This window comes from Anomaloglossus baeobatrachus, chromosome 3 (genome assembly GCF_048569485.1).
Source record: "Anomaloglossus baeobatrachus isolate aAnoBae1 chromosome 3, aAnoBae1.hap1, whole genome shotgun sequence".
Taxonomy (NCBI): domain Eukaryota; kingdom Metazoa; phylum Chordata; class Amphibia; order Anura; family Aromobatidae; genus Anomaloglossus; species Anomaloglossus baeobatrachus.
Genome location: NC_134355.1, coordinates 528112347 through 528137013, shown reverse-complemented (window position 1 = coordinate 528137013; position 24667 = coordinate 528112347). Strand labels below are relative to the sequence as shown.

At 46.6% G+C, this 24667-nt stretch overlaps 1 protein-coding gene and 1 long non-coding RNA gene across 2 annotated transcripts in view; one reads left to right on the top strand and one right to left on the bottom strand.

Moving 5' to 3' along the window:
• Positions 1-24667, top strand: part of ATR (ATR checkpoint kinase) — a 264456-nt gene that overhangs the window by 177166 nt on the left and 62623 nt on the right. Inside the window, exons 29-35 of the mRNA XM_075340780.1 lie at positions 2983-3147; positions 5804-5895; positions 11836-11927; positions 17978-18155; positions 19571-19747; positions 22863-23022; positions 24025-24198. Coding sequence (XP_075196895.1) covers positions 2983-3147; positions 5804-5895; positions 11836-11927; positions 17978-18155; positions 19571-19747; positions 22863-23022; positions 24025-24198 — 1038 coding nt within the window. The remainder of the gene's footprint in view (positions 1-2982; positions 3148-5803; positions 5896-11835; positions 11928-17977; positions 18156-19570; positions 19748-22862; positions 23023-24024; positions 24199-24667) is intronic.
• Positions 23446-24667, bottom strand: part of LOC142296782 (uncharacterized) — a 108290-nt gene continuing 107068 nt past the window's right edge. Inside the window, exon 5 of the long non-coding RNA XR_012751694.1 lies at positions 23446-24178. This is a non-coding gene — a long non-coding RNA (uncharacterized LOC142296782). The remainder of the gene's footprint in view (positions 24179-24667) is intronic.

The following is a 24667-nucleotide window of genomic DNA, read 5'->3' as shown; positions in this document are numbered from 1 at the left end:
CATTGCCTCAATGACCCATCTCTGAGATCGGTCATTGCCTCAATGACCCAAGGAGATTTTCTGGCATCCATCGACATCAGAGATGCCTATCTGCATGTGCCTATTGCGGTTTCACACCAGCGTTGGCTACGCTTTGCAATCGGAGAGGAACATTTCCAATTCGTGGCTCTCCCCTTCGGATTAGCCACGGCCCCTCGAGTATTCACCAAGGTCATGGCAGCAGTGGTTGCGGTTCTGGACCTCCAGGGGTTGGCAGTGATTCCTTACCTGGACGACCTTCTACTCAAGGCCTCATCCAGTGCAGACTGCCAGCGGAGTGTGTCACTCACTCTCGCCACGCTCGTTCAGTTCGGGTGGCTTGTCAACCTGCCCAAGTCCACTCTGACCCCGACCCAGGTACTTATGTACCTAGGGATGCAATTCGAGACTCTGCCGGCACTTGTCAAGTTGCCCTTAGTCAAACAGCAGTCCTTTCGTCTGGCGGTGCGCTCTTTGCTGCGGCACCGCCGTCATTCCATCAGGCACCTCATGCAGGTGCTGGGTCAGATGGTGGCGTCAATGGAAGCGGTTCCCTTTGCCCAGTTCCATCTGCGTCCCCTGCAGCTGGACATTCTCCGCTGTTGGGACAAGCGGATCTCTTCCTTGCACAGGCTGGTGGCTCTGTCGTCACAGACCAGGAGCTCCCTTCAGTGGTGGCTTCGGCCCCTCTCTCTATCACAGGGACGCTCCTTCCTGACTCCGTCCTGGGTGATTTTCACCACGGATGCCAGCCTCTCCGGTTGGGGAGCAGTATTTCTCCATCACCGAGCACAGGGCACTTGGACTCCGTCCGAATCGGCCCTCTCGATCAATGTGCTGGAGATCAGAGCTGTGTTTCTAGCTCTCCTAGCCTTTCACCACCTGTTGGCGGGCAGGCACATTCGAGTTCAGTCGGACAACGCGACAGCGGTTGCCTACATCAATCACCAGGGCGGGACTCGCAGCCATCTGGCGATGTTGGAGGTTCAACGAATCCTTCAGTGGACGGAGGACTCCAAGTCCACCATATCTGCAGTCCACATCCCAGGCGTAGAAAACTGGGAGGCCGATTATCTCAGCCGTCAAACCGTGGACAGCGGCGAGTGGGCCCTGCATCCGGCAGTGTTCAGATCAATCTGCCGCAAGTGGGGCACTCCGGAAGTGGATCTAATGGCGTCCCGGCACAACAACAAGGTTCCGGTTTACGTGGCTCGCTCCCACGACCCTCAAGCCTTCGCAGCGGACGCACTGGTTCAAGATTGGTCTCAGTTCCGTCTGGCCTATGTGTTCCCCCCTCTAGCTCTCTTGCCCAGGGTTCTGCGCAAGATCAGAATGGAGGGCCGTCGAGTCATAATCATTGCTGCGGACTGGCCCAGGCGAGCTTGGTACCCAGACCTGCTCCGTCTGTCCGTAGGGGTGCCGTGGCATCTCCCGGACCGCCCAGACCTTCTCTCTCAAGGTCCGTTCTTCCGCCAGAATTCTGCGGCTCTCAGATTGACGGCGTGGCTCTTGAGTCCTGGATCCTGACGGCTTAAGGCATTCCCTCTGAGGTCATCTCCACTATGACTCAGGCTCGGAAGCCTTCTTCGGCCAAGATTTACCACAGGACTTGGAGGATTTTCCTGTCCTGGTGTCGCTCTTCTGACCATGCTCCTTGGCCGTTCTCCTTGCCGACCGTCGGTATTGTTCCAGCGGCGTATCGCCCGACTGGCTCAGGTGCGCACCTTCATGTAGGGCGCATCTCACATCATTCCTCCTTACCGGTGGCCCTTGGATCCCTGGGACCTTAATCTGGTCCTCACGGCCTTACAGAAACCCCCCTTTGAGCCTCTCAGGGAGGTTCCTTTGTTTAGACTTTCAGAGAAAGTTGTTTTTCTAGTAGCCATAACTTCTCTCAGGAGAGTTTCTGATTTGGCTGCGCTCTCTTCGGAATCCCCCTTTTTGGTGTTTCACCAAGACAAGGTGGTTCTTCGTCCGACTCCGGACTTTCTCCCTAAGGTGGTGTCTTCTTTCCACCTTAACCAGGATATTTCATTGCCTTCTCTTTGTCCGGCCCCTGTGCATCGCTTTGAGAAGGCGTTGCATTCCTTAGATTTGGTGCGAGCACTCCGAATCTATGTGTCACGCACCGCCGTTTTTAGGCGGTGCACCTCACTTTTTGTGCTAACCACTGGTCAGCGCAAGGGTCTCGCTGCTTCTAAACCGACCCTAGCTCGTTGGATCAGGTCGGCTATCACCGATGCCTACCAGTGTTCTCAGGTGCCTCCTCCGCCAGGGATTAAGGCGCACTCGACCAGAGCTGTCGGTGCCTCCTGGGCATTCAGGCACCAGGCTACGGCTCAGCAGGTTTGTCAGGCTGCCACTTGGTCCAGTCTGCACACTTTTTCAAAGCACTACCAAGTGCATGCTCATGCTTCGGCAGATGCGAGCTTGGGCAGACGCATTCTTCAGGCGGCTGTCGCCCATTTGTGAAGTTAGGTTTTGCCTACTTCTCAGTTTGGTTTATTTCCCACCCATGGACTGCTTTGGAACGTCCCATGGTTTGGGTCTCCCATAAGGAACGATGAAGAAAAAGAGAATTTTGTTTACTTACCGTAAATTCTTTTTCTTATAGTTCCGACATGGGAGACCCAGCACCCTCCCTGTTGCCTGTTGGCAGTTTTTTGTTCCGTGTGTTTTCACCGGCTGTTGTTAGTAGACAGAGTTCCGGTCTTTCCGAGTTTTACTCTATCTCTACTTATGGGTGGATGTCCTCCTTCAGCTTTTGCACTGAACTGGTTAGATTGTCATCCAGGGGGTGTATATAGCCTGGAGGGAGGAGCTACACGTTTGAGTGTAGTACTTTGTGTGTCCTCCGGAGGCAGAAGCTATACACCCATGGTTTGGGTCTCCCATGTCGGAACTATAAGAAAAAGAATTTACGGTAAGTAAACAAAATTCTCTTTTTCTTTCCACTCTATTTAGAAACTTTATGCTGCTATGCATGAACCGGATGGTGTAGCTGGGGTGAGCGCTATTCGTAAGAAGGAGGCCTCTCTGAAAGAACAGATCCTGGAGCATGAAAGCATCGGATTGCTAAGAGATGCCACAGCTTGCTATGACCGAGCCATTCAGCTCAAGCCAGAAGAGGTATTGTGCATCGTAATCAGACCTTTTTAGACTGAGCAAAAGTAGCCTCCTGGAATATGAAGCTAATGATTTCATTGTGGTTTTGAATTATCATTTAGTGTTTTATAACATTATCAGTTATAAATGGACCCAATATATTTCATGTGGGGTTATCAGGGAATCTGTCAGAATATTACACCGTAATAAACAATAGGTAAATAGTAAAAACGTCCTTTTGTTTGCTATGAATATTTTAGGCGTAATTGGGAATATGCTAATACTACATGCTAACAAATCATTAAAGAGAACCTATTGTTATTAGAAAAGCATAAAAAAAGACAGGAGAAGAAATTACAAGTCTTTTCTCTGATATATCAAATGATTTTTCTCCGTATTACAATCCATGAGGATTTTACTTTTATTAAACTACAATGAGCTCAAAATCTGATGGGAGATAGTATCTGTGAGAGGAGGATGTCATACTATATAACACCTGAATGGTAACTAGTGTCATTTCCTCATTTCTTGCACCATTTGTACCACTAGTATATATGGGAGAATTGAAACACCATTTTTTTCTACAGTGTGTCCACCCATATCCTGTCCATAGCCATTAACTTGAGAATGGCGGCAGCTATAGGCATAGAAGTGGTGTTTAGATATAGTAAAGTATCCATGTGCTACGCAATGAAACCACCTATAGCGCCACCTGGTGGAAAACAACAGAGCTAGCATTTTTATTTTGAAAACTGAACGAGATAGAGAAAAAAGTGAATTACAAAGTTGTAGGGCATCATCAATTCAATATGAATCGACACCTTGCATACAGAAATGCTATGATTAGAACGTGTAAAACTCACAAGGCTGTGGACATGAAGCGATACCTCACTGAGATTTTCCTACAAGTCATTGGCTATGGTGGCTGTATGGAGTGGCCTCCACGCTCACCTGACCTGACCCCATTGGACTTCTTTCTGTGACGTCACATCAAACAGCAGATGTATGCGACCCCTCCACCAACATTGCAGGACCTACAACGACGTATCACAGATGCTTGTGCAAACGTGTCACCTACCATATCGCACAACGTGTAGCAAGATACAGTATGCTGTCCAGAGTCCAGCTGTGCATTGTAGCTGACGGGGACCACTTTGAGCATCAAAGTTAAATGAGCGCCATATGCGTGACCAGCATTCAGTGTTTTGGGGGGGGTCATGGGTTTCATATCATAGCATGTCTGTATGCAAGGTGTTGATTCGTATTGAATTGATGATGCCCTATAACTTTGTAATTCATTTTTTTTCTCTATCTCGTTCCGTTTTCGAGATAAAAATGCTAACTCCGTTGTTTTCCTCCAGGTGGCGCTATAGGTGGTTTCATTGCGCAGCGCATGACTACTTAACTATACCTAGACACCACATCTATGCCTATAACTGCCGCCGTTCTCAAGTTAATGGCGGTGGACACACTGTATATAAATTCATAGAGAATCACATACACTATTGTCAGCTCACAGCCCCCTTACACAGAATAATGTCCCCACAAAGCCCCCTCCTACACATTATTCTGTCCCCACACATCTCCTCTATCAGTATTCTGTCCCCACATAGCACTCTTGCACAGTACTGCATCCCAGTACACGGTATTATGTACTCACTCAGCTCCTTTACAATGTCAGGTTTCCACACTGTATGACATCCCCACACAGCCCCCCTACCAGTATTATGTTCCCAAACAGCCCCCTTATGCAGTAATACATCCCGATACAGAGTATTAGGTACCCACACAGCCCCCTTTCACAGTATTATGAACTGCTAACAATATTTATTCACTTATATAGTGCCATTAAATCCACAGCGCTTTTCATACATCAGAAACACTGTCCCCATTGGTGCTCACAATCTAAATTCCCCATCAGTATGTCTTTGGAGTGTGTGAGGAAACTTGAGAATCCGGAGGAACCCTACGCAAACATGGGGAGAACATACAAACCTTGCAGATGTTGTCCTTGGGGGGATATGAATCCAGGATGCCAGTGCTGCAAAACTGCAGTTCTAACCACTGAGTGTACTCAGTTTCCTAAAATGTAGGAATAAGGCTAGTCATCTAACCCTGTTCCCCCACTGCGTAGTGAGCACAGTGATGCGCTGTAGTGACGTCAATTCACCTGCTGCTCTCTGATGCACAGACTCAATGATGAAAGAGGACGCTGATGGTTTCCTTTTCATCATTATTTTCTTCCTTAGGATGCAGATAACAGTGAAAGTGTGAGGCCGGGCGAGGAGTGGCCATATGGTGCAGGATGCCACTGTATCCAGTCCTTTTGCGGTCCCGGTTTATGGATTGCATGGGAACAACCAAATGGCCTCATGCGGCCCGCAGGCCGCACATAGCCCAGGTCTGCTCTAAAGGCAGCTAATTTTCAGTAGCGAAGTATGATATCTGGTTAGATGTTACCATGTATGACATGTTCATGTATCCTCTGAAATATCTTTAAATCCAGCAGCGTTTTTCCACCAGTTACCACTAGCTCAGAAATTTAAGAGAACATTTTTAGCTTGATTTTTGGCATTGTACATACTTCACTGTTCTAATGATATTACATTTAGCATTGTAAATTGTAGGGAGACAGATGGCTTAAATAATGTTTGGAGAATTATTTTATATATTTTTGTAGATTTTGCACTATCATGGAGTTGTGAAATCAATGTTGGGTCTAGGTCAACTGTCCACAGTGATAACACAAGTTAATGGAATCCTAAATAGTAGGTAAGTGTCATTACAACGTATCTGGCTGCACTAGTTTTTATGTACCTGTGTTTTTGAGCTAGTCATATATTGTACATTGAGTACATGGCTACAACAAATGTCAGGTAGACTAGATTGACTATCAGTCTCTTGTATGAGAGCAGGCTGACTGTTCCTGAACATCAGGTTGCTTGAAAACAGAACCAGGCATGTTGGCCTTCATTATGCCTGATCCTTTTTTACCCTGGGAGATGAATGCTGCCAGAGTTTTTAGGATTGGCTTATTTACCTCTACCTATAAAGAGAAACAAAATACTGTACATGTGCCACTAGAGATATGTTGACCAAACACTCAATGAGTCACTGTCTTATATCTCCAGATATAAGCTGGCCGCTGCCGCTCATATTCAATATTTCTCTGTCGCCTCATTGGGGGACACAGGAGCATGGGTGTTATGCTGCCTATCCATAGGAGGAGACTAAGTAGATGCAAAAGCATAGCTCCTCCTCTGCAGTATACACCCCCTGGCCGGGCCAGGCAGTCTCAGTTTTAGCTTAGTGTCTGTAGGAGGCACTTCCTTTCAAGGTTTGTTATTTTTTGAGGGCGACTGTTTCCTTTTTGGACCGATCTCCCACTACCATCAACGGGCGGGAACGTGAAGTGTTGCGTACACGTACCCCCTCCCGCGACGCTGGATACTGGGCTGGACGACAGGTTCCATAGACACCGATTTTCCAAAGCCCAGGGCAGAGGCACAATTCCTCAGCCCCTCTCTGCAGGCTCTGAGTTAAATATGGCATCAATTCCTCAGCCCCTCTTTGCAGGCTCTGAGTTGAATATGGCACCGTTGTGACCGGATACAGCAAGCTGATTCTGCTATTGTCACTGCCTGGATTGAAGCAGTGTTTAAGGTGAGATCCCCCCTGACTGGTTTCCCAGACAAAGGGAGAAAAGGCTGTGCAGGAAAAGCTCCCAGGACTGCTGAACATACAGTATTTATTATGAGAAAGTCCCTGGCTAATGCAAGGAAGAGAGCCCCAGCAATCCTGAACACACAGTGTTAACTTTTCCCTAGCTTGCTGGCTGGAGGAGGGGGGGGAAGTCCCTCCTGTTTGCAAAGTCCTGCACAGATAATTTCCTGGTGGCAGGGGGGAGGGGGTGGCTAGAGAATCACAGAGCTCAGGGACTCACGCTGTTTATTATCTGCTCTGTTTATTTGATCTAGCAGAAAAGCCGGCTGATAACCACCAGTGACACGCTGTGTGCTGACTAGAGGGAGAGGGAGGAAAACTATCAGAAGCTCCTTTCCCGCCATTTTTTACTACCCACAGCGGGGGGGGGGGGGGCACACTGACTACTTCTTCGCACTCTTTTAGCGCTAAGCCCCGCCCCCGCGACTGTGATAAGCCCCGCCCCCCCCGGAAAGCGTGGGAAGATCTCCAGCCATCGGCTGATTCTGGTAAGGTGCTGCTCACTGTAGCTCTGCTGAGCATTGCTCCCCCTCCTAGCATACTCCTATCAGGAACATGCAGAATTCAAAAGGCACTAAGAGGGCTAAGGCTCACATAGTCTATTATTCAGCCTGCACTGCCTGCCACGTTGAGCTACCACGTAAACACACCTCTTCTCTCTGTGAGTCCTGTGCCCCTATAGCCCTCCAAGACCCCCCTGCCACCACCGCCGCAACCGTCAGCCCAGAGCCTAGGGCTCCCAGCCCACCGGAATGGGCACAGTTTCTGTCCCAATCCATGGAAAAACTGTCACAGAACCTGGTGCTGGCTATGCAATGTCGTCCTCCACACCCTTCTGGGTCCCTGGACGGAACGCAGCCTGAGGATACCCCTATGGAGGATCCTTCTGAGGTAATCCGGGCACATGCTTCACCGGTTGCAAGGATCAGGAAAAAAACACATGGCCGGGTGTCTCCAGCGGGCTCTCCCTCGGGAGCACACAGGGCAGGCTCTCCCACACGCTCCACGGCTTCTGAAGAGCTGGAGGAGGGAGAATGCTCTTTATACCAGGAGGATTCCTTGGTTTCAGCCTCCCCAGATGATCAAACTGCAGTAGACTCCCTTATAGCAGCAATCAACCAAACTCTGCATGTGGAGGATCCCCCATCCACTAACACTGACCATGCGGTCTCCTTTAAGAGGGCAACGAAACCAAAAAAGGATTTCGCTGATCACCCTGAGTTTCAGGATATACTCACAAAGCAAAGGGAGAAGCCTGACAGGCGCTTCGGTAACCGAAAACTCATGGAGTCCCGGTACCCTTTTGCCTCACCTGCCCCTAAGGGCTGGGACGATCCGCCCTCGGTCGACACCCCGGTCTCCTGCCTTACCACAAAGACGCTCCTGTCTTTACCCGATGGTTCCTCCATCAAGGACCCAACAGACAGGTGGAGCACCTCGCCCGCTCTGCTTTTGAGGCTGCGGGTTCCTCCCTCTCGCCCTTCTTTGCCTCTGTGTGGGTCGCAAAGGCGATCTCGGTCTGGGCAGAATCCCTTAACACTTCGCTTGAGGAATCCCAGTTCACTCATACCTTCACAGAGGTAACAGCTCAAATTGCCGCTGCGGCGGAGTACCTCATGCAGGCCTCCATGGACACTGCTACCTGCGCAGCGTTTGCCGCCTCAAATACCATAGCCATCCGTAGAGCTCTCTGGCTCCGACAATGGCGAGCGGACTCTGCCTCCAAGAAGTCTCTCACGGGCCTCCCCTTTTTTCCTGACTGATTGTTTGGCGAACGTCTGGACAAGCTCATTTCTGACGCCACGGGAGGAAAGAGTACCTCCCTCCCTCAGCTGAAGTCCAGGACGTCCTTCACCAGACGTCCACAGTCCTCGTTCCGCTCCTTTCGGAACTCATTTGGTTGGTCGACACCCCGTGCTGTCCACGCCACCAGCCGCGGACTACGCAGGGACCGACCTTCTCAGCTCTCCCCGAAACCTACTTCGTCATGGCAGCCTAGACCAAAACAGTCCAGAACTAGGGAGACTCGGCGACGACGTTTTCCCCCCTCATGACTCCTTCGGCGCCCCGGAAGACACACTCATTGTAGGTGGTCGACTGCGGCTCTTTTAACACATCTGGGCTGCCGCCTCAGACGTCAAATGGGTGCGAGACCTTGTGTCTTCCGGTTACCACATAGAATTCGGACCCGACCCCCGAATCAGTTCTAACAGCAGGAGTGATAATACCTGTCCCAGACGATGAGAAGTTCGGGGGTTTTTATTCCAACCTCTTTGTGGTCCACAAAAAGGATGGGTCAGTTCGACCCATCCTGGACATCAAACACATAAACAAGCATGTGCACGTACGGAGATTCAGAATGGAGTCCCTAAGGTCCATTATCGTATCTATGGTCGAAGGGGAATTCCTCGCATCCATAGACATCAAGGACGCGTACCTGCACATACCCATCGCCCCAGATCACCAAAAGTTCCTCCGCTTTGCAATTCAGGACTCCCACTTTCAATTCGTAGCTCTACCCTTCGGCCTTTCCACCGCACCAAGGGTCTTCACCAAAGTCATGGCGGCCGCCATGAGCGTCCTTCACGCCAGGGGAGTGGTCGTTCTCCCTTACTTGGACGACCTCCTCATCAAGGCCCCCTCCTTCCGCGACTGCTCAACCAGCGTACAGATCCATCACCTTCCTGGGCATGTCCCTGGACACCCGTCGGGGCCTAATCCTTCTCCCTCAGGACAAGGCGATCGCTCTTCAACGAGCGTTACGCTGCCTTCTACGTCCTCCGTCTCGCTCCATTCGATTCAGCATTCAAAGTGCTCGGCAGGATGGTGGCGGCTATGGAAGCAGTACCCTTTGCTCAACTGCACCTCCGCCCACTGCAGCTAGCCCTTCTAGCGGCCTGGGACAAGAGCCTCTTCTCCCTGGACAGACATCTTCACCTGACGCCTTCAGTCAGGTACGCACTCCGCTGGTGGCTTCGGTCCTCATCCCTATCGAAGGGGAGATCCTTTCTCCCAGTGAACTGGCTGGTCCTGACCACGGACGCCAGCCTCCTAGGCTGGGGAGCCGTGTACCGGCACCACACTGCTCAAGGACGTTGGACGCCACAGGAGTCTTCCCTACCCATAAACACCCTGGAACTCCGCGCGATCTTCCTCGCGCTCAGAGCGGTCTGCCCTCTGCTAGCGGGTCGTCAGATTCGAGTCCAATCGGACAATGCGACAGCTGTAGCTTATATCAATCGGCAGGGGGGCACCCGCAGCAAAGCGGCTGATCTCGAGGCCCACAAGATCCTCAGCTGGGCCAAATCGACGGGATCAGTGATATCAGCGGTACACATACCGGGGGTAGAGAACTGGGCAGCAGACTTTCTGAGTCGCCAAGGCCTGGCCACCGGAGAATGGTCTCTCCACCCAGATGTGTTTCTACACATCTGCACTCGCTGGGGCACACCAGACGTGGACCTAATGGCCTCAAGGTTGAATGCAAAGGTACCCGAGTTCATAGGCAGGTCACGCGACCCGCAGTCCATCGGCGTGTATGCTCTAGTCTGCTCCTGGCACCACTTCCGCCTGCCTTACATATTTCCACCTCTACCCCTGCTGCCGCGGGTGATCAGTAAGATCAAGGCAGAGGAAGTCCCGGTGATACTGATAGCACCGGACTGGCCCAGGCGCGCCCGGTACGCCGAATTAGTACAAATGCTCACAGACGCACTGTGGCGCCTTCCAGACATCCCAGACTTGCTGACCCAAGGGCCCATTTCCCATCAGAACTCCAGAGCCCTAAAGCTGACGGCATGGCCATTGAGACCTGGGTATTAACAAGAGCAGGATTCTCCCCCGCGGTTATTTCCACCATGATCAGCGCCCGAAAGCCTGCTTCATCCCGCATTTACCACCGTACGTGGAAAATGTTCCTTTCGTGGTGCAGAGATACTAACGTCCAGCCTATGCCTCTGGCCATCCCCAGAATTCTCGACTTTCTACTGTCTGGCTTGCAAGCGGGGTTGTCTCTCAGTTCCCTTAAAGGGCAGGTCTCAGCGCTGTCAATCTTCTACCAATGCCGCCTGGCTCAAAAACCGCAAGTCAAGACCTTCCTCCAGGGTGTTTCCCATCTAGTTCCCCCGTACAAACGGCCGCTGGACTCATGGGACCTCAACCTCGTTCTGGACGGTCTCCAGAGGTCTCCCTTTGAAGCCCTCAAGGAATTCTCCCTTGCTCTTCTGTCCTGGAAGGTAACATTCCTGGTGGCAATTACGTCCATCAGACGGGTTTCGGAGATGGCAGCACTCTCTTGCCGCGAGCCTTTCCTGATCTTTCACCAGGACAAGGTGGTTCTGCGCCCCCCTTGCGGATTTCCTTCCAAAGGTTCTTACCCCGTTTCATTTGAACGGGGACATTGTTCTGCCTTCATTTTGTCCACACCCAGTTCATAGGGTGGAAAGGTCTCTGCATTCGTTAGACCTCATCAGAGCTCTCAGATATTACATATCCAGGACAGCCTCCTTTAGGAAAACGGACTCTTTGTTCGTCATTCCTGAGGGGCCTAAGAAGGGACAGGCAGCTTCAAAGGCGACTCTGGCTCGCTGGATTCGCTCTGCGATCCAGGAAGTCTACCGCCTGCAACTCAAGCCCATTCCTAGTGGGCTGTGGGCTCATTCCACGCGAGCGCTTCGTGGGCCATTCGGCATCAGGCTTCAGTGGAACAGATATGTAAGGCTGCGACCTGGTCTAGCCTACATACTTTTTCAAAGCATTACAGAGTCCATACCCAGGTTTCAACTGAGGCAATGATGGCTAAGAGAAAACGATTTTACGGTGAGTACACAAAAATCCGTTTTTTTCAAGTTAAAAAATGTATGAAGGCCTTCAGTGGTAAAATCTAAGAAATGAAACATTGAGCAGTGGCCTACTTCAATTTTTCTCAGGGCATATAGGCTGCTGTCAGTGGTGTTGGAGGTGCTTTATTCTGTTGTCTTAAATCCCCAGGCCTGAGTGGACAGCAGAATTGAACACTTACAGAGTTGAGGCAGCTTGGAAGCTCTCCAAATGGGACTTTGTGGATGAATACCTATCTACAGGTAATTTACGTGTGGTAGTCCGGCTTGAATACGGGCTGTAATATTACTCTTTATCATCACAGCTTAGTTTCGGTACATGTAGTATCTCATCTTATAGATTATTATGTAGCTAATATGTAGGTAACTGGGGCAGATTGGGGGACACAGCTTACTGATTTTATACGACTGAAGACTTTTGTTTCCTTGGTTTAATTGTTTTTCTGGATATACTTGAGCACAATCTGTAGGAAACAAATGCGATTTGCAAGAATTGGAGGTATGTAGTGGTCTGGCCAGACAGTACATTGTGACAGCAATAATAATTTTGCGCTGCTTTAACCCATTTACGACCTTTGGCGTAAGTTTACGTCATGGTCGGATAGGGGGTCGACGACCTATGACATAAACTTATGTCATGGCGATCTTGTGGACATAGGAGCTGTACACGCCCGATATCCACCTGTAGCTTGACATAAATGATAGCTGAGCTCTAGCTGTTTAACCCTCTATATGCCACAATCAATACTGATCACAGCATTTAGGAGGCTGGGAGAGGGAGTGCTCTCCCACTCGATTGGGACTCCCTTAACATGATCAGGGGGTCCCAATCGTTTCTATGTTAAGCTGAGGTCAAATTAAGTCCTCTGGGTTACCTGGCTATAGCAAACATGTAAGACCATGATAGTAGCATCATGGTCTAACAAGCATTCTGACAGTGAAGCACTGACAGGTATAATCCATTGCAATGTATTATGCTAGCGATCAGACTAATAAATGTTAACGTCCCATATAAGGACTAAATAAAAAAAAAAAAAGTGGAAAAAAAATTGTAAAAATATATATTTTTTTTAAAATAAACAAAAATAACAATGAACAAAAAATGAAAAAAAAAAACCATTCTACCAATAAATCTGTATATTTATGTAAAAACAAAATAAACATACATACAAAAAAAGTACACATTTTGGTATCTCCGTATCTAAAAAAAAACAAACAATCTATAAAGCTGTCACACTAGTTAACCCCCTTAAGTGAAAAGAAAAGTAGCAAAAACTACCGTATTTTTCAGACCAGAAGACGCACTTTTTTCCCCCCAAATGTTGGGGGAAAGTGGGGGGTGCGTCTTATGGTCTGACTATAAGGCTGCGTGGAATGAGGGTGCCGCGGTGCAGCGGGTCATCGGCGGCACGAGCAGGCTGTAACAGCCTGCCGTGACCACGTGGGCCCGCTCATTACATATGCACGCCCATCCTCCCGCCCATCATCTCTCAGTGAAACCGGCGCTGACAGGTGGGCGGGGTGATGGGCGGGGGGGTGCGTGCATAATTAGCAGCCGGCCGTGATCACCCCTGGCAACTACAGCCTGGAGTGATCATGTGCGGCTGTATTCACTGCCCCCCGTGCATCATTATCAGCGCGGGATGCAGTGAATCAGTGTACTCACCCGTCACCGTGTGTGGAGCCGCCCCCCTGCAGCATCGCGTCTTCCTGTCTGTGCCGGCGGTCAGCTGATCTGGACACTAGCGGCGCGCACCGCGAGGACGTCATCGCTGTGCGCGCCGCTAGTATCCACCAGAATCTATCAGCTTACCGCCGGCACAGACAGGAAGACGCGATGCTGCAGACACTGGTGACGGCTCCACACAGCGGCACTGCAGCTGAGACAGAGGTCGGTGCTTCAGGGAGTGAGGAAGGGTAAGTATAAACGTTTATTTTTTTTTTCCTGTGCCACAGGATACACGCCATTTACCAGGATGGGGGCATTTCATGAGCAGGATGGATGGGGGCATTTCATGAGCAGGATGGATGGGGGCATTTCATGAGCAGGATGGATGGGGGCATTTCATGAGCAGGATGGATGGGGGCACTTCATGAGCAGGATGGATGGGGGCATTTCATGAGCAGGATGGATGGGGGCATTTCATGAGCAGGATGGATGGGGGCATTTCATGAGCAGGATGGATGGGAGCATTTCATGAGCAGGATGGATGGGGGCATTTCATGAGCAGGATGGATGGGGGCATATCATGAGCAGGATGGATGGAGGCATATCATGAGCAGGATGGATGGGGGCATTTCATGAGCAGGATGGATGGGGGCATTTCATGAGCAGGATGGATGGGGGCATTTCATGAGCAGGATGGATGGGGGCATTTCATGAGCAGGATGGATGGGGGCATTTCATGAGCAGGATGGATGGGGGCATTTCATGAGCAGGATGGATGGGGGCATTTCATGAGCAGGATGAATGGGGGCATTTCATGAGCAGGATGGATGGGGGCATATCTTGAGCAGGATGGATGGGGGCATTTCATGAGCAGGATGGATGGGGGCATTTCTTGAGCAGGATGGATGGGGGCATATCTTGAGCATGATGGATGGGGGCATATCATGAGCAGGATGTATGGGGGCATATCTTGAGCATGATGGATGGGGGCATATCATGAGCAGGATGTATGGGGGCATATCTTGAGCATGATGGATGGGGGCATATCATGAGCAGGATGTATGGGGGCATATCATGAGCAGGATGGATGGGGGCATATCATGAGCAGGATGGATGGGGGCATATCATGAGCAGGATGGATGGGGGCATATGAGCAGGATGGATGGGGGCATATCTTGAGCAGGATGGATGGGGGCATTTCATGAGCAGGATGGATGGGGGCATTTCTTGAGCAGGATGGATGGGGGCATTTCATGAGCAGGATGGATGGGGGCATTTCATGAGCAGGATGGATGGGGGCATTTCATGAGCAGGATGGATGGGGCCATTTCTTGAGCAGGATGGATGGGGGCATATCTTGAGCAGGATGGATGGGGGCATATCATGAGCAGGATGGATGGGGGCATATCATGAGCAGGATGGATGGGGGTATATCATGAGCAGGATGGATGGGGGGTATATTATTAGCAGGATGGGGGGTATATGAGCAGGATCATATACAAGGCAGGAGGATCCTTATCAGAATGGGGTACCTTAGTAGAGAATTTGGGGACATTACCCCCATAACAGTGTCAGCAGCAGATCCTCGCCCCATAACAGTGTGTCATGACCATATTTTTTGGTTAAAATTTTATTTTTTATTTTATGAGCAGGATGGATGTGGGCATTTCATGAGCAGGATGGATGGGGGCATTTCATGAGCAGGATGGATGGGGGCATTTCATGAGCAGGATGGATGGGGGCATTTCATGAGCAGGATGGATGGGGGCATTTCATGAGCAGGATGGATGGGGGCATTTCATGAGCAGGATGGATGGGGGCATTTCATGAGCAGGATGGATGGGGGCATTTCATGAGCAGGATGGATGGGGGCATTTCTTGAGCAGGATGGATGGGGGCATTTCTTGAGCAGGATGGATGGGGGCATATCTTGAGCATGATGGATGGGGGCATATCATGAGCAGAATGTATGGGGGCATATCATGAGCAGGATGTATGGGGGCATATCTTGAGCATGATGGATGGGGGCATATCATGAGCAGGATGTATGGGGGCATATCATGGGCAGGATGGATGGGGGCATATCATGAGCAGGATGGATGGGGGCATATCATGAGCAGGATGGATGGGGGCATTTCATGAGCAGGATGGATGGGGGCATTTCATGAGCAGGATGGATGGGGGCATTTCATGAGCAGGATGGATGGGGGCATTTCATGAGCAGGATGGATGGGGGCATTTCATGAGCAGGATGGATGGGGGCATTTCTTGAGCAGGATGGATGGGGGCATATCTTGAGCATGATGGATGGGGGCATATCATGAGCAGGATGGATGGGGGCATATCATGAGCAGGATGGATGGGGGCATATCATGAGCAGGATGGATGGGGGCATATCATGAGCAGGATGGATGGGGCATATCATGAGCAGGATGGATGGGGGCATATCATGAGCAGGATGGATGGGGTCATATCATGAGCAGGATGGATGGGGGTATATCATGAGCAGGATGGATGGGGGGTATATTATTAGCAGGATGGGAGGTATATGAGCAGGATCATATACAAGGCAGGAGGATCCTTATCAGAATGGGGTACCTTAGTAGAGAATTTGGGGACATTACCCCCATAACAGTGTCAGCAGCAGATCCTCGCCCCATAACAGTGTGTCATGACCATATTTTTTGGTTAAAATTTTATTTTCCTATTTTCCTCCTCTAAAACCAGGGTGCGTCTTATGGTCAGGTGCGTCTTATAGTCCGAAAAATACGGTATGTATGCTCATCATAGAGCTGACAAAAAGGGGAATACAACATAATCAAAAAGTCACATATACAGTCATAGGCCGAAAGTGTACAACAGAAATAAGGCAAACTGGACATAAATTCACGCAAAACCCCAAAAATGGTCAAGATAAAATTATTGACACTTCTACAATTGTGGGTAAACAGCTTTGTTTCAAGCATGTGATAATCGTTTAAACTCACCTGTGGCAAGTAACAGATGTGGGCAATATGAAAATCAAATCTGAAACCAGATAAATAGGGGAGAAGTTGACTGAATCTTTGCATTGTTTGTCCGTGTGCCGCTCTAAGCACGGAGAACAGAAAGAAAAGAAGAGAACTGCAAACTATTGTAGCAAAATTTGTGCTCCAAAGCGCTCCTTAGCCTTGTGGTGGCCAAACAGTACTGCACAGTCACATGCGAGGGAATTGCCACGTTCAAGAGAACATTATGGGGCCTTTTTTTTTTTTTTACCTATCTTTTTTGTGAAAATTGGAAATCTAGGGATAAAACAACATTTTAGTGGCAAAAATGTAATTTATTTTTTTCTTCACCGCCCCATAGCATAAAATTTTGTGACGCACGTGTGGTGTCGATATGCTCACTGCCCCTCCAGTTAAATTGATTGAGGGGTTTGAAAAATGGGGTGACTTATGGGGGGGTCTGCTTTTTTGGCATGTCAGGGGCTCTGCCATTGTGACATGGCACATTCAAACCATTCCAACTGAGCGTTAAAAATTGCTCACTACACCCCTAGATGAATTCCTTGAAAAGTGTAGGTTCTAGAATGGGTTCACTTGTGAGGGGTTTCTGCTGTTTTGGCATGTCAGGGGATCTTCAAATGTGACATATCATCCGCAATCTAGTATAACCAATTTTGCAATCCAGTATTCAAATAGCGCTCCTTCCCTTCTGAGCCCTGACGTGCGTTCAAACAGCGGTGTGTCACTGGGCTGTCTAGTGTAGTTTTGATAAAATCACTGTTTAAGCAGCAGTAGATTATCATTGCAGGTGCATGCTGCCAGGTAGTCCACCATATTCATGAGCTCTGTATAACTGCTAGATCTGTAGCAGAGAAAACATTGGTTTTATCAAAATGACAACAAACAGTTCAGTAAGTAACACATCACTGGAATCAGGGTCTGTTGTCTCTACATCATGCTGCTCTCAGATTGGGGAGCAAAAACCTGGTGACAGATTCCTTTAGGGCATAACAATTCAAAGTTTTAAAATTGTATAGGTAAGGATGGTAGACCTCGGGGAGATCATCATCCAACACCGCGGAGACACCATCACATGTTTCTCAATGCAGTGACACTAGAACAAGGCCCCCTGGGAAAATATGCAAAACAAGGATGCCGCGCAGATACCATCACATGTTTTCATGTTTCTCTGCGTCGAGAAACACGTGATGGTGTCTCCACGGTGTTGGATGTTGATCTCCCCAAGGTCAACCATCCTTACCTATGTAGTCTTCTACTAGGTATTGCTCCCACTAGCCAGTTTCCTACTCCACACTGATGAGGGGCAAATACCCCGAAACAGCTGTCTGTGGATGGATACCATGTTTTCGTATAAGCGGTTTCCTTGACTGGAGACTGCCCTTCCCGTGGTTGTTCCTTCCCGGTTTTAGTTTTAAAATTGCGACTTTTTTTGTCACAATTTCAATATTACCTTGTAAAGTGACACTGGTCAGAATTAGACTATTTGTCCTGGTCACGAAGGTGAAAACAGGCCGGGGGTGTAGGGGTTAAGGTTACAGATCTGTGTAAGGAAATTTCACATTGCAGTAATATTGTTGCTCAGAATATTTTGTTTCAAAGTTGCATTGCTTTAACAGATAGAAAATCTACCAACTGGAGTATCCGACTAGGGCAGCTGCTGCTCCTGTCTAAGAAGAAGGAAAGAGAAGTGCTCTACGACACCCTCAAAGTGGTCCGTGCCGAGCAGATCGTGCCTTTGTCAGCCGCCAGTTTTGAAAGGGGGTCTTATCAACGAGGCTATGAGTATATAGTAAGGTACATAGCTCTATTTTCCTGCTCATTTGGTAAATATGGATTTCAGCTTACGGTTTGTTGTCTATGCTCATTATGCGAGATCTATAAAAGAAGGAAGATTTTGGGTACTTACCATAAAATCTGTTTCTTAGAGCCTTCAATTGGGGGACACAGGAAACCATAGGAGAATGCTGTTGCCACTAAGAGGCTGACATTAGGCAAAAAAAAGTTCACTCCTCCTCAGCAGGTTACACCCACCAATTTTAACTAAGCTAATCAGTTGATGAGAAAGAAAGATGGAGAAGAAACATAGAATAATTACAACACAGACCCAACAAAGACATAAAGAAGGTCGTGTGCTGTGCCCCCCAATGAAGGCTCAGAGAAAGAGCTTTTATGGTGAGTACCCAAAATCTTCTTTTCTCTATCACTTCATTAAAGGACACTGGAAAGCATGGGACTTTCCAAAGCAGTCCCAAGGGTGGGAAGAAATAGAGGCAGCAAATGGAAGAGCAGAAGCAAATCTCTAAGGGCAGAACCCAGGCCACTACCACTTGCAAAACTTTACTGCTCAGGCTCACATCTATCATGGCGTAGGAGAGCACTCTGTAAAACCTAGAAAAGCTATGTACAGAGGACAAGTAATACCCTTGCAGAGCTGCAAAACAGAGGCCTAATGATGAATGGTGCAGAAAAGCTTTCACTTCCCTAGTGGAGCGAGTCATGACACCGAGTAGGGGTGCTCTGTCCTTTGCCCAAAAAGCTTTCAGAATGGCACAGTGGTTACAGCGGGCAAAAGTAGCCATAGAGGAAGACCTCTACCGTGTCTTTCAGGAATCGCGAACAATCATTCTAAGCGTCAAAAGGAGCTGTCCTAGATAGAGATGCTCTGCTCTAACCAGGTCAGACTATTTTGGGACTGTTTGGAAGGATGGAAGGGGAAGGACAGAACAAGAGGAAAACGATCTCATTGAGGTGAAAAACAGGACACCACTTTAGAAATGAGGAAGGGAATCGGATGCATGACCATCTATTCTGGAGGACAACAAGGAAGTGAAAACAATAGAATTGGGCTACTAGTTTTGAGACTCCTGTAATGTTAATGATTGCCACCAGTAAGAAAGCTGAATACGTTCGCATATCAGGATCCTCTGGGCCAGACTAGAACTACGAGGTGAACTGGCACTGCTTCCACCCTGATCTTCTTTATCAGCGTGGAAATCAGAGCTAGTGGACACAGACGCTGGAGGACAAATTGAGAGTTGGTGAGTGGAGTCTGCTGAGGAGGAGTTAACTTTTTTTTGTATAGTGTCAGGTTCCTAGTGGCAGCAGCATACACATACACCCATGGTTTATGTACCCCAATGAAGCAATAGAGAAATGGTATCATTATTACTGTAATAGTATAAAAATGTGTGTCTTGTTTTTCTGGAAAGGCTGCACATGTTGTGTGAGTTTGAGCACAGTATAAAGAAGTTGCTTCAAGATCCTACTGGTGATTCGGCTACAGAGTCTCTGAATTGGCCTGCAAGGCTGGAAATGACACAAAACTCCTACAGGGCAAGGGAACCCATTCTGGCACTGCGCAGGGCTTTACTGACTGTTGGTAAAAGGTGAGTTGGTCTAGTTTTAATGAAGTAAGTATGATGAATGCAACTGGCAGCACTTTAAAACAAAAACAGAAAAATAGGCAGTTTGTCCAGTACAATTACATTTTGGGTCATCATTTTTATTCAAATCCAATGACTGATTCTTATGTTTTATGTCCTGATTTCAAAAAACACTTCTCTTTTTACCCTTCATGTATGGATTTTGCACAAAACATTCGTGAAATTACGTACAAGCAAGAAAAATCTATTGTCGCCAAAAATGGACACAATATTATATATATAAATTTATTCAACATTTATTCTGCAACTTTACTGTAAAAAAAATCTTGTGACCTTTTCCTTTTCTCTTCAAATGTTCTCTTGATACCTTTTCTCTATAGAAGGCTTGCGGATCTTCTCTGTGAAGCATCCAGCAGTCGTCTTCCATCATTTTCACATTCCATCCACCTTTATATCATCATTCAATCTCCTTGATATCCTGATGAAATCTTTCTCCTTGCTCTTTGCTAGCAGCAACAAGGTTTTCAGAAGTGTAGTCCACATGGGCATGTAAAAAATATAACTTCAAATTCATCAGACAACCCAAAGCGTTGAATCATTTCAGCATGTTCTCCATCATGGGCTTGATTTTTGGATCTTTGTTGGTACCTAGAAATTTCTTCACAACTTTTTTAAAAGAATCCCAAGTCCTTTTCTCAACAGCCTTAATTTTTGTATCAAACATGTCATCCTTCATGAGTTTACATATATCCGGATCCACAAAAATGCTTTCCTTCAGTTTACTTTGGACAGCCCCTGAAATTTGGTACACAGGTACTTAAAAATCTTTCCTTTCCTTAGAGCTTTCACTAACTGCATCATTGGTCCAAGCTTACTGTGGAGGGGTGATACAAAAATTTTAGTGCAATCAACTAAACTTTCCGCAACTATATTCTTGAGTCCAGGTTGCAAAGGTGTTCTCGTTGGCCTTTTTTTTTTGGCTCCAGTGATGAATCCTATCTTCGACTGTCCCATTCACACAAAAAACACGGGTACTTTGTGTATCCTCCTTGCTGCTCAAGGATTAAAGATAGAACTTTTAGATCAACACATATTGATCATCTTTGATTCATGATGAGTTTCCTGTGAATGCCGGCTGCGAGCTGGCATTCATTGGAAGGCATCATTTTTGCTGTACAGAGCAGTACTGATGCAGCTTCAAGAACTAGAAAATAAAAATACTATAAATAGTGAAGAAAAAAAGTTTTTCAAAGCTACAAAAAAGATAAATAAAACACAAGTTCAGATCGGCCCATTGAAAATAAAACAAAAAATAAAAATTCACATATTTGGTATTTATTAAAATATAAAGTAAATGAATCCATTCGGTAAACAGCGTTACAAAAAAAAAAAATCAAAATGCATCTACCAAAAATGGTATTGGTAAAAATTCCTGCATAAGGCACAAAAAATAAGCTAATAGATCTCAAAAAATTTTACGGTTCTCGGAAAATGTCGCCAAAAGCCAAATTTTTTTTTTGTTTTCTTAAAAACTTCAGAATTTTTTTTCACTACTTAAATTTAAAGAAAATTATACATGTTTGGTATCTATGTACTTGTACTGACCTGGAGAATCATACTGCAAGGTAAGTTTTACCATATAGTGAACATGGTAAATGAAATAAACAGAAACAAACCTGGATTTGCACTGCACTTGATTTTTTTTGCCAATTTTCCAGTACTCTATATGGTAAAATTAATGGTTACATTCAAAAGTACAAGCCCTCATATGGCTATATTGAAGGAAACATAAAAATGTTATGGCTCTTGGAAGAAGGGGAGGAGAAAAAAACAAAAGCGCAAAAACACTGAAAATCGCAGGGTGGTGAAGGGGTTAACCTCCTCCTGGAGAGAAAGCAGGAGCTTTTTGTGAATACCACACATCCCTATCTTTTTGTTAACAATGTAGTTACAGTGTGGGTTTAACAAGTGACCAATAATGGTCGGGATCAAATAATTAGTAAAAATACACTTTAAAGAAATTATTGCTAATTATGTGTATTAAATGGTAATTTTCTTATATTAAAATATGATAAAAATAAAAACAATGAGACACAGAAAACAATAAAAATAATAAGTTATGGCTCTAGGAATAAGGTAACACAAAAAGTGAAAATATAGTACTTCCTTAAGACCAAAATTAGCTGCATCTTTAAATGTGCCCATACACCTAGATAGCTGTCAGCCAAACACTATCTCTCCTGACTCCCACCATGAATGCACGGCTCAGCCTCACTATGGGAAAAGCTAAGTCTGGCAGCAGCTTATCTAAACGAACAACAAAAGGAGCGGACATTTGTATTATAACAGTCCGATCCTCATCTTCGACTACATCGTCTCTCTGGAGGGCTTCACACATTATATGATCATCTGCCTCGGCAGACTCTGCTAATCTGAAGTGTAAACCAATTTAACAAAAAAGGAACCAGAAACAAAAATATGTAGAAATAATCTTTATTAAAGGAATTCTAAGCAAAAGGGTGTCAATACAGAATGATACACAAGATGGCAGTACCTTCGTCAAAGGCTTTTTGCTGAAACGTGCGTTGGGTGCGGGTGGCACTATTCCAGCAGGAGGAGATGTTGACAGGTTAGTTTCACCATCTATTTATTGTTTTCTATTGCTGCATCAGCACATCTATTCCCATTTCATAGCCACATAGAATTATATTGGGCACTGCTACACTGGGATTTGGATCTGGCTTCATATGTATTTTTGTACACCATTTTTTCATTTTGGTGATTTCCCTTTTTTCCTCCTGTTAATGAGTACTGCCATCTTGTGTATCATTCTGTATTGACACCTTTTTGCTTTGAATTCCTTTAATAAAGATTATTTCTAGATATTTTTGTTTCTGCTCCTTTTTTGTTAAATTGGTTTGGTTTTCAGTGTTGGAATCTTTATACCTTCATATCTGTTTTTGAGTTTGGGTGATGGATATATATATAGTAATTTGCAATTTGGTATACGGACATCTGTTATTTTTCCACCCTGTTCTCAAAGTTTTTGGTTGAAAATTGGTTGGTAATCTGAAGTGTATGGAGGCCTTAAGCTTCAATCAGTTTATTTTTTTTGCAGGCCTAACTTCACTGACATGATTGGGGAATGTTGGCTGCAAAGTGCTCGTGTTGCCCGAAAAGCAGGTCACCATCAGACAGCATACAATGCCCTCCTCAATACAGGAGAAACGAGGCTTGCTGAACTTAATGTTGAACGTGCTAAGTGGCTGTGGTCCAAGGTGAGCTACACTCCCGCACCCCTCATGGATTACCCTGCAGTCACTGTGTGTGTCTTTGTTATATAGAAAAGGAAGAAAGTAGTATGCAGAAGTAAGAAGATCACCTTATGAATATGTAAATATTTCTTTATAAACACTTCAGCCAAAAGGACATGCAGCATCAAAAACAATTAAAAATCTCATGCAGGGCTATGGAATGGAACAGAGAAAATCAATAATAAGCCTCATCCCCCCTATCTGCCTATGAACAGGAAGCTCAATGACTTTTGGCTGGTATAAAGTGTTGGTGTGCTGTATTCTGGATACATGATATATCAACTACATGCCAAAGTAAGTATTGAACATGGCAAATGTACACAGACATATAATTTGTATCCAGAATATAGCACACCAGCACTTTATACCAGCTAATAGGTCACTGGGCTTCCTATTCATAGGCGAATAAAAATAATGTCATAATATTTATTCTCTTATAGTTCTATTATTTACATAGTGGTTTACAGATGTGATCATTACTGTCCCCGTCGGGGCTCACAATCTAAATACCCTATCAGTATGTCTTTGGAGTGTGGGAGGAAACCGGAGAAAACTCACACAAACATGGGGAGAACATGCAAACTCCTTGCAGATCTTGTCCTTGGTGGGATTGAACCCAGGACCCCAGCGCTGCAAGACTGCAGTACTAACCACTGAGCCACCTTATCATTGCATTTTCGTCCATGTCATTCCATATCCCTGCATGGGCTTTTTAATTGTTTTTAATGTCCCTTTTTTGGGTGGGGGCTTGAGTGTAATATTTACATATTCATAAGGTGATCCCCTGTCTTCTGAAAACTACTTTCTTCTTTTTCTATATTGTGTAGCATTGGTATGTACAGGGCTTATCCCTTCTATTTTGGTGGTGCCCTCCATTTCTTGTTCTATGTCTTGTTTGTTATTTGTCAGTAATGAGAAGATCAAATTCCACTATTGCTAACCCAGTACTTCTGTTTTGTGGGTCAGGGTGATGTGCACCAGGCCCTCATAGTCCTTCAGAAGGGGGCAGAGCTGTTCCAGGCTGGTAACTCCGAAAACCCAGAGCAGCTGCAGATCCATGGCCGAGCCATGCTCCTAGTGGGACGATTCATGGATGAGACGGCAAACTTTGAAAGCAATGCTGTAATGAAAAAGTATAAAGTGAGCTGAAATATCATATTATATATGAAATAAATATATAGTTGTATATACACCTTTCCAATGAACATGGTAAATATGTTTTCCAGATGTTTGAGTCCAAAAGAAAGAAATGATTGAAAGTGTGGTAAATGAAGAGACAATAAATATACAAAGCACTCTGTTAGGGTACGGACACGGTGCGAAAAACATAGCGTGTGGAATGCAATAAAAAAAATCGCATTCCACCCGCACCCATGTTACTCTATGGGCCCGCTCCCCTAATCAAACCAAGAAAACAATTGCAGCATGGTGCAGGTGCAATCCGATTTGTTTTCACTTGCACCCATACAAGTCTATGGGTGCGAGAGAAACATCGCACTGCACTCGCATTACACCGATATAACGCGAGTGCACTGTGAGATTCGCATCAGCTAACAATGGAGGAGATGGGGAAATTACTCACTCACTGTCCTCTTGCAGATATGGTTAC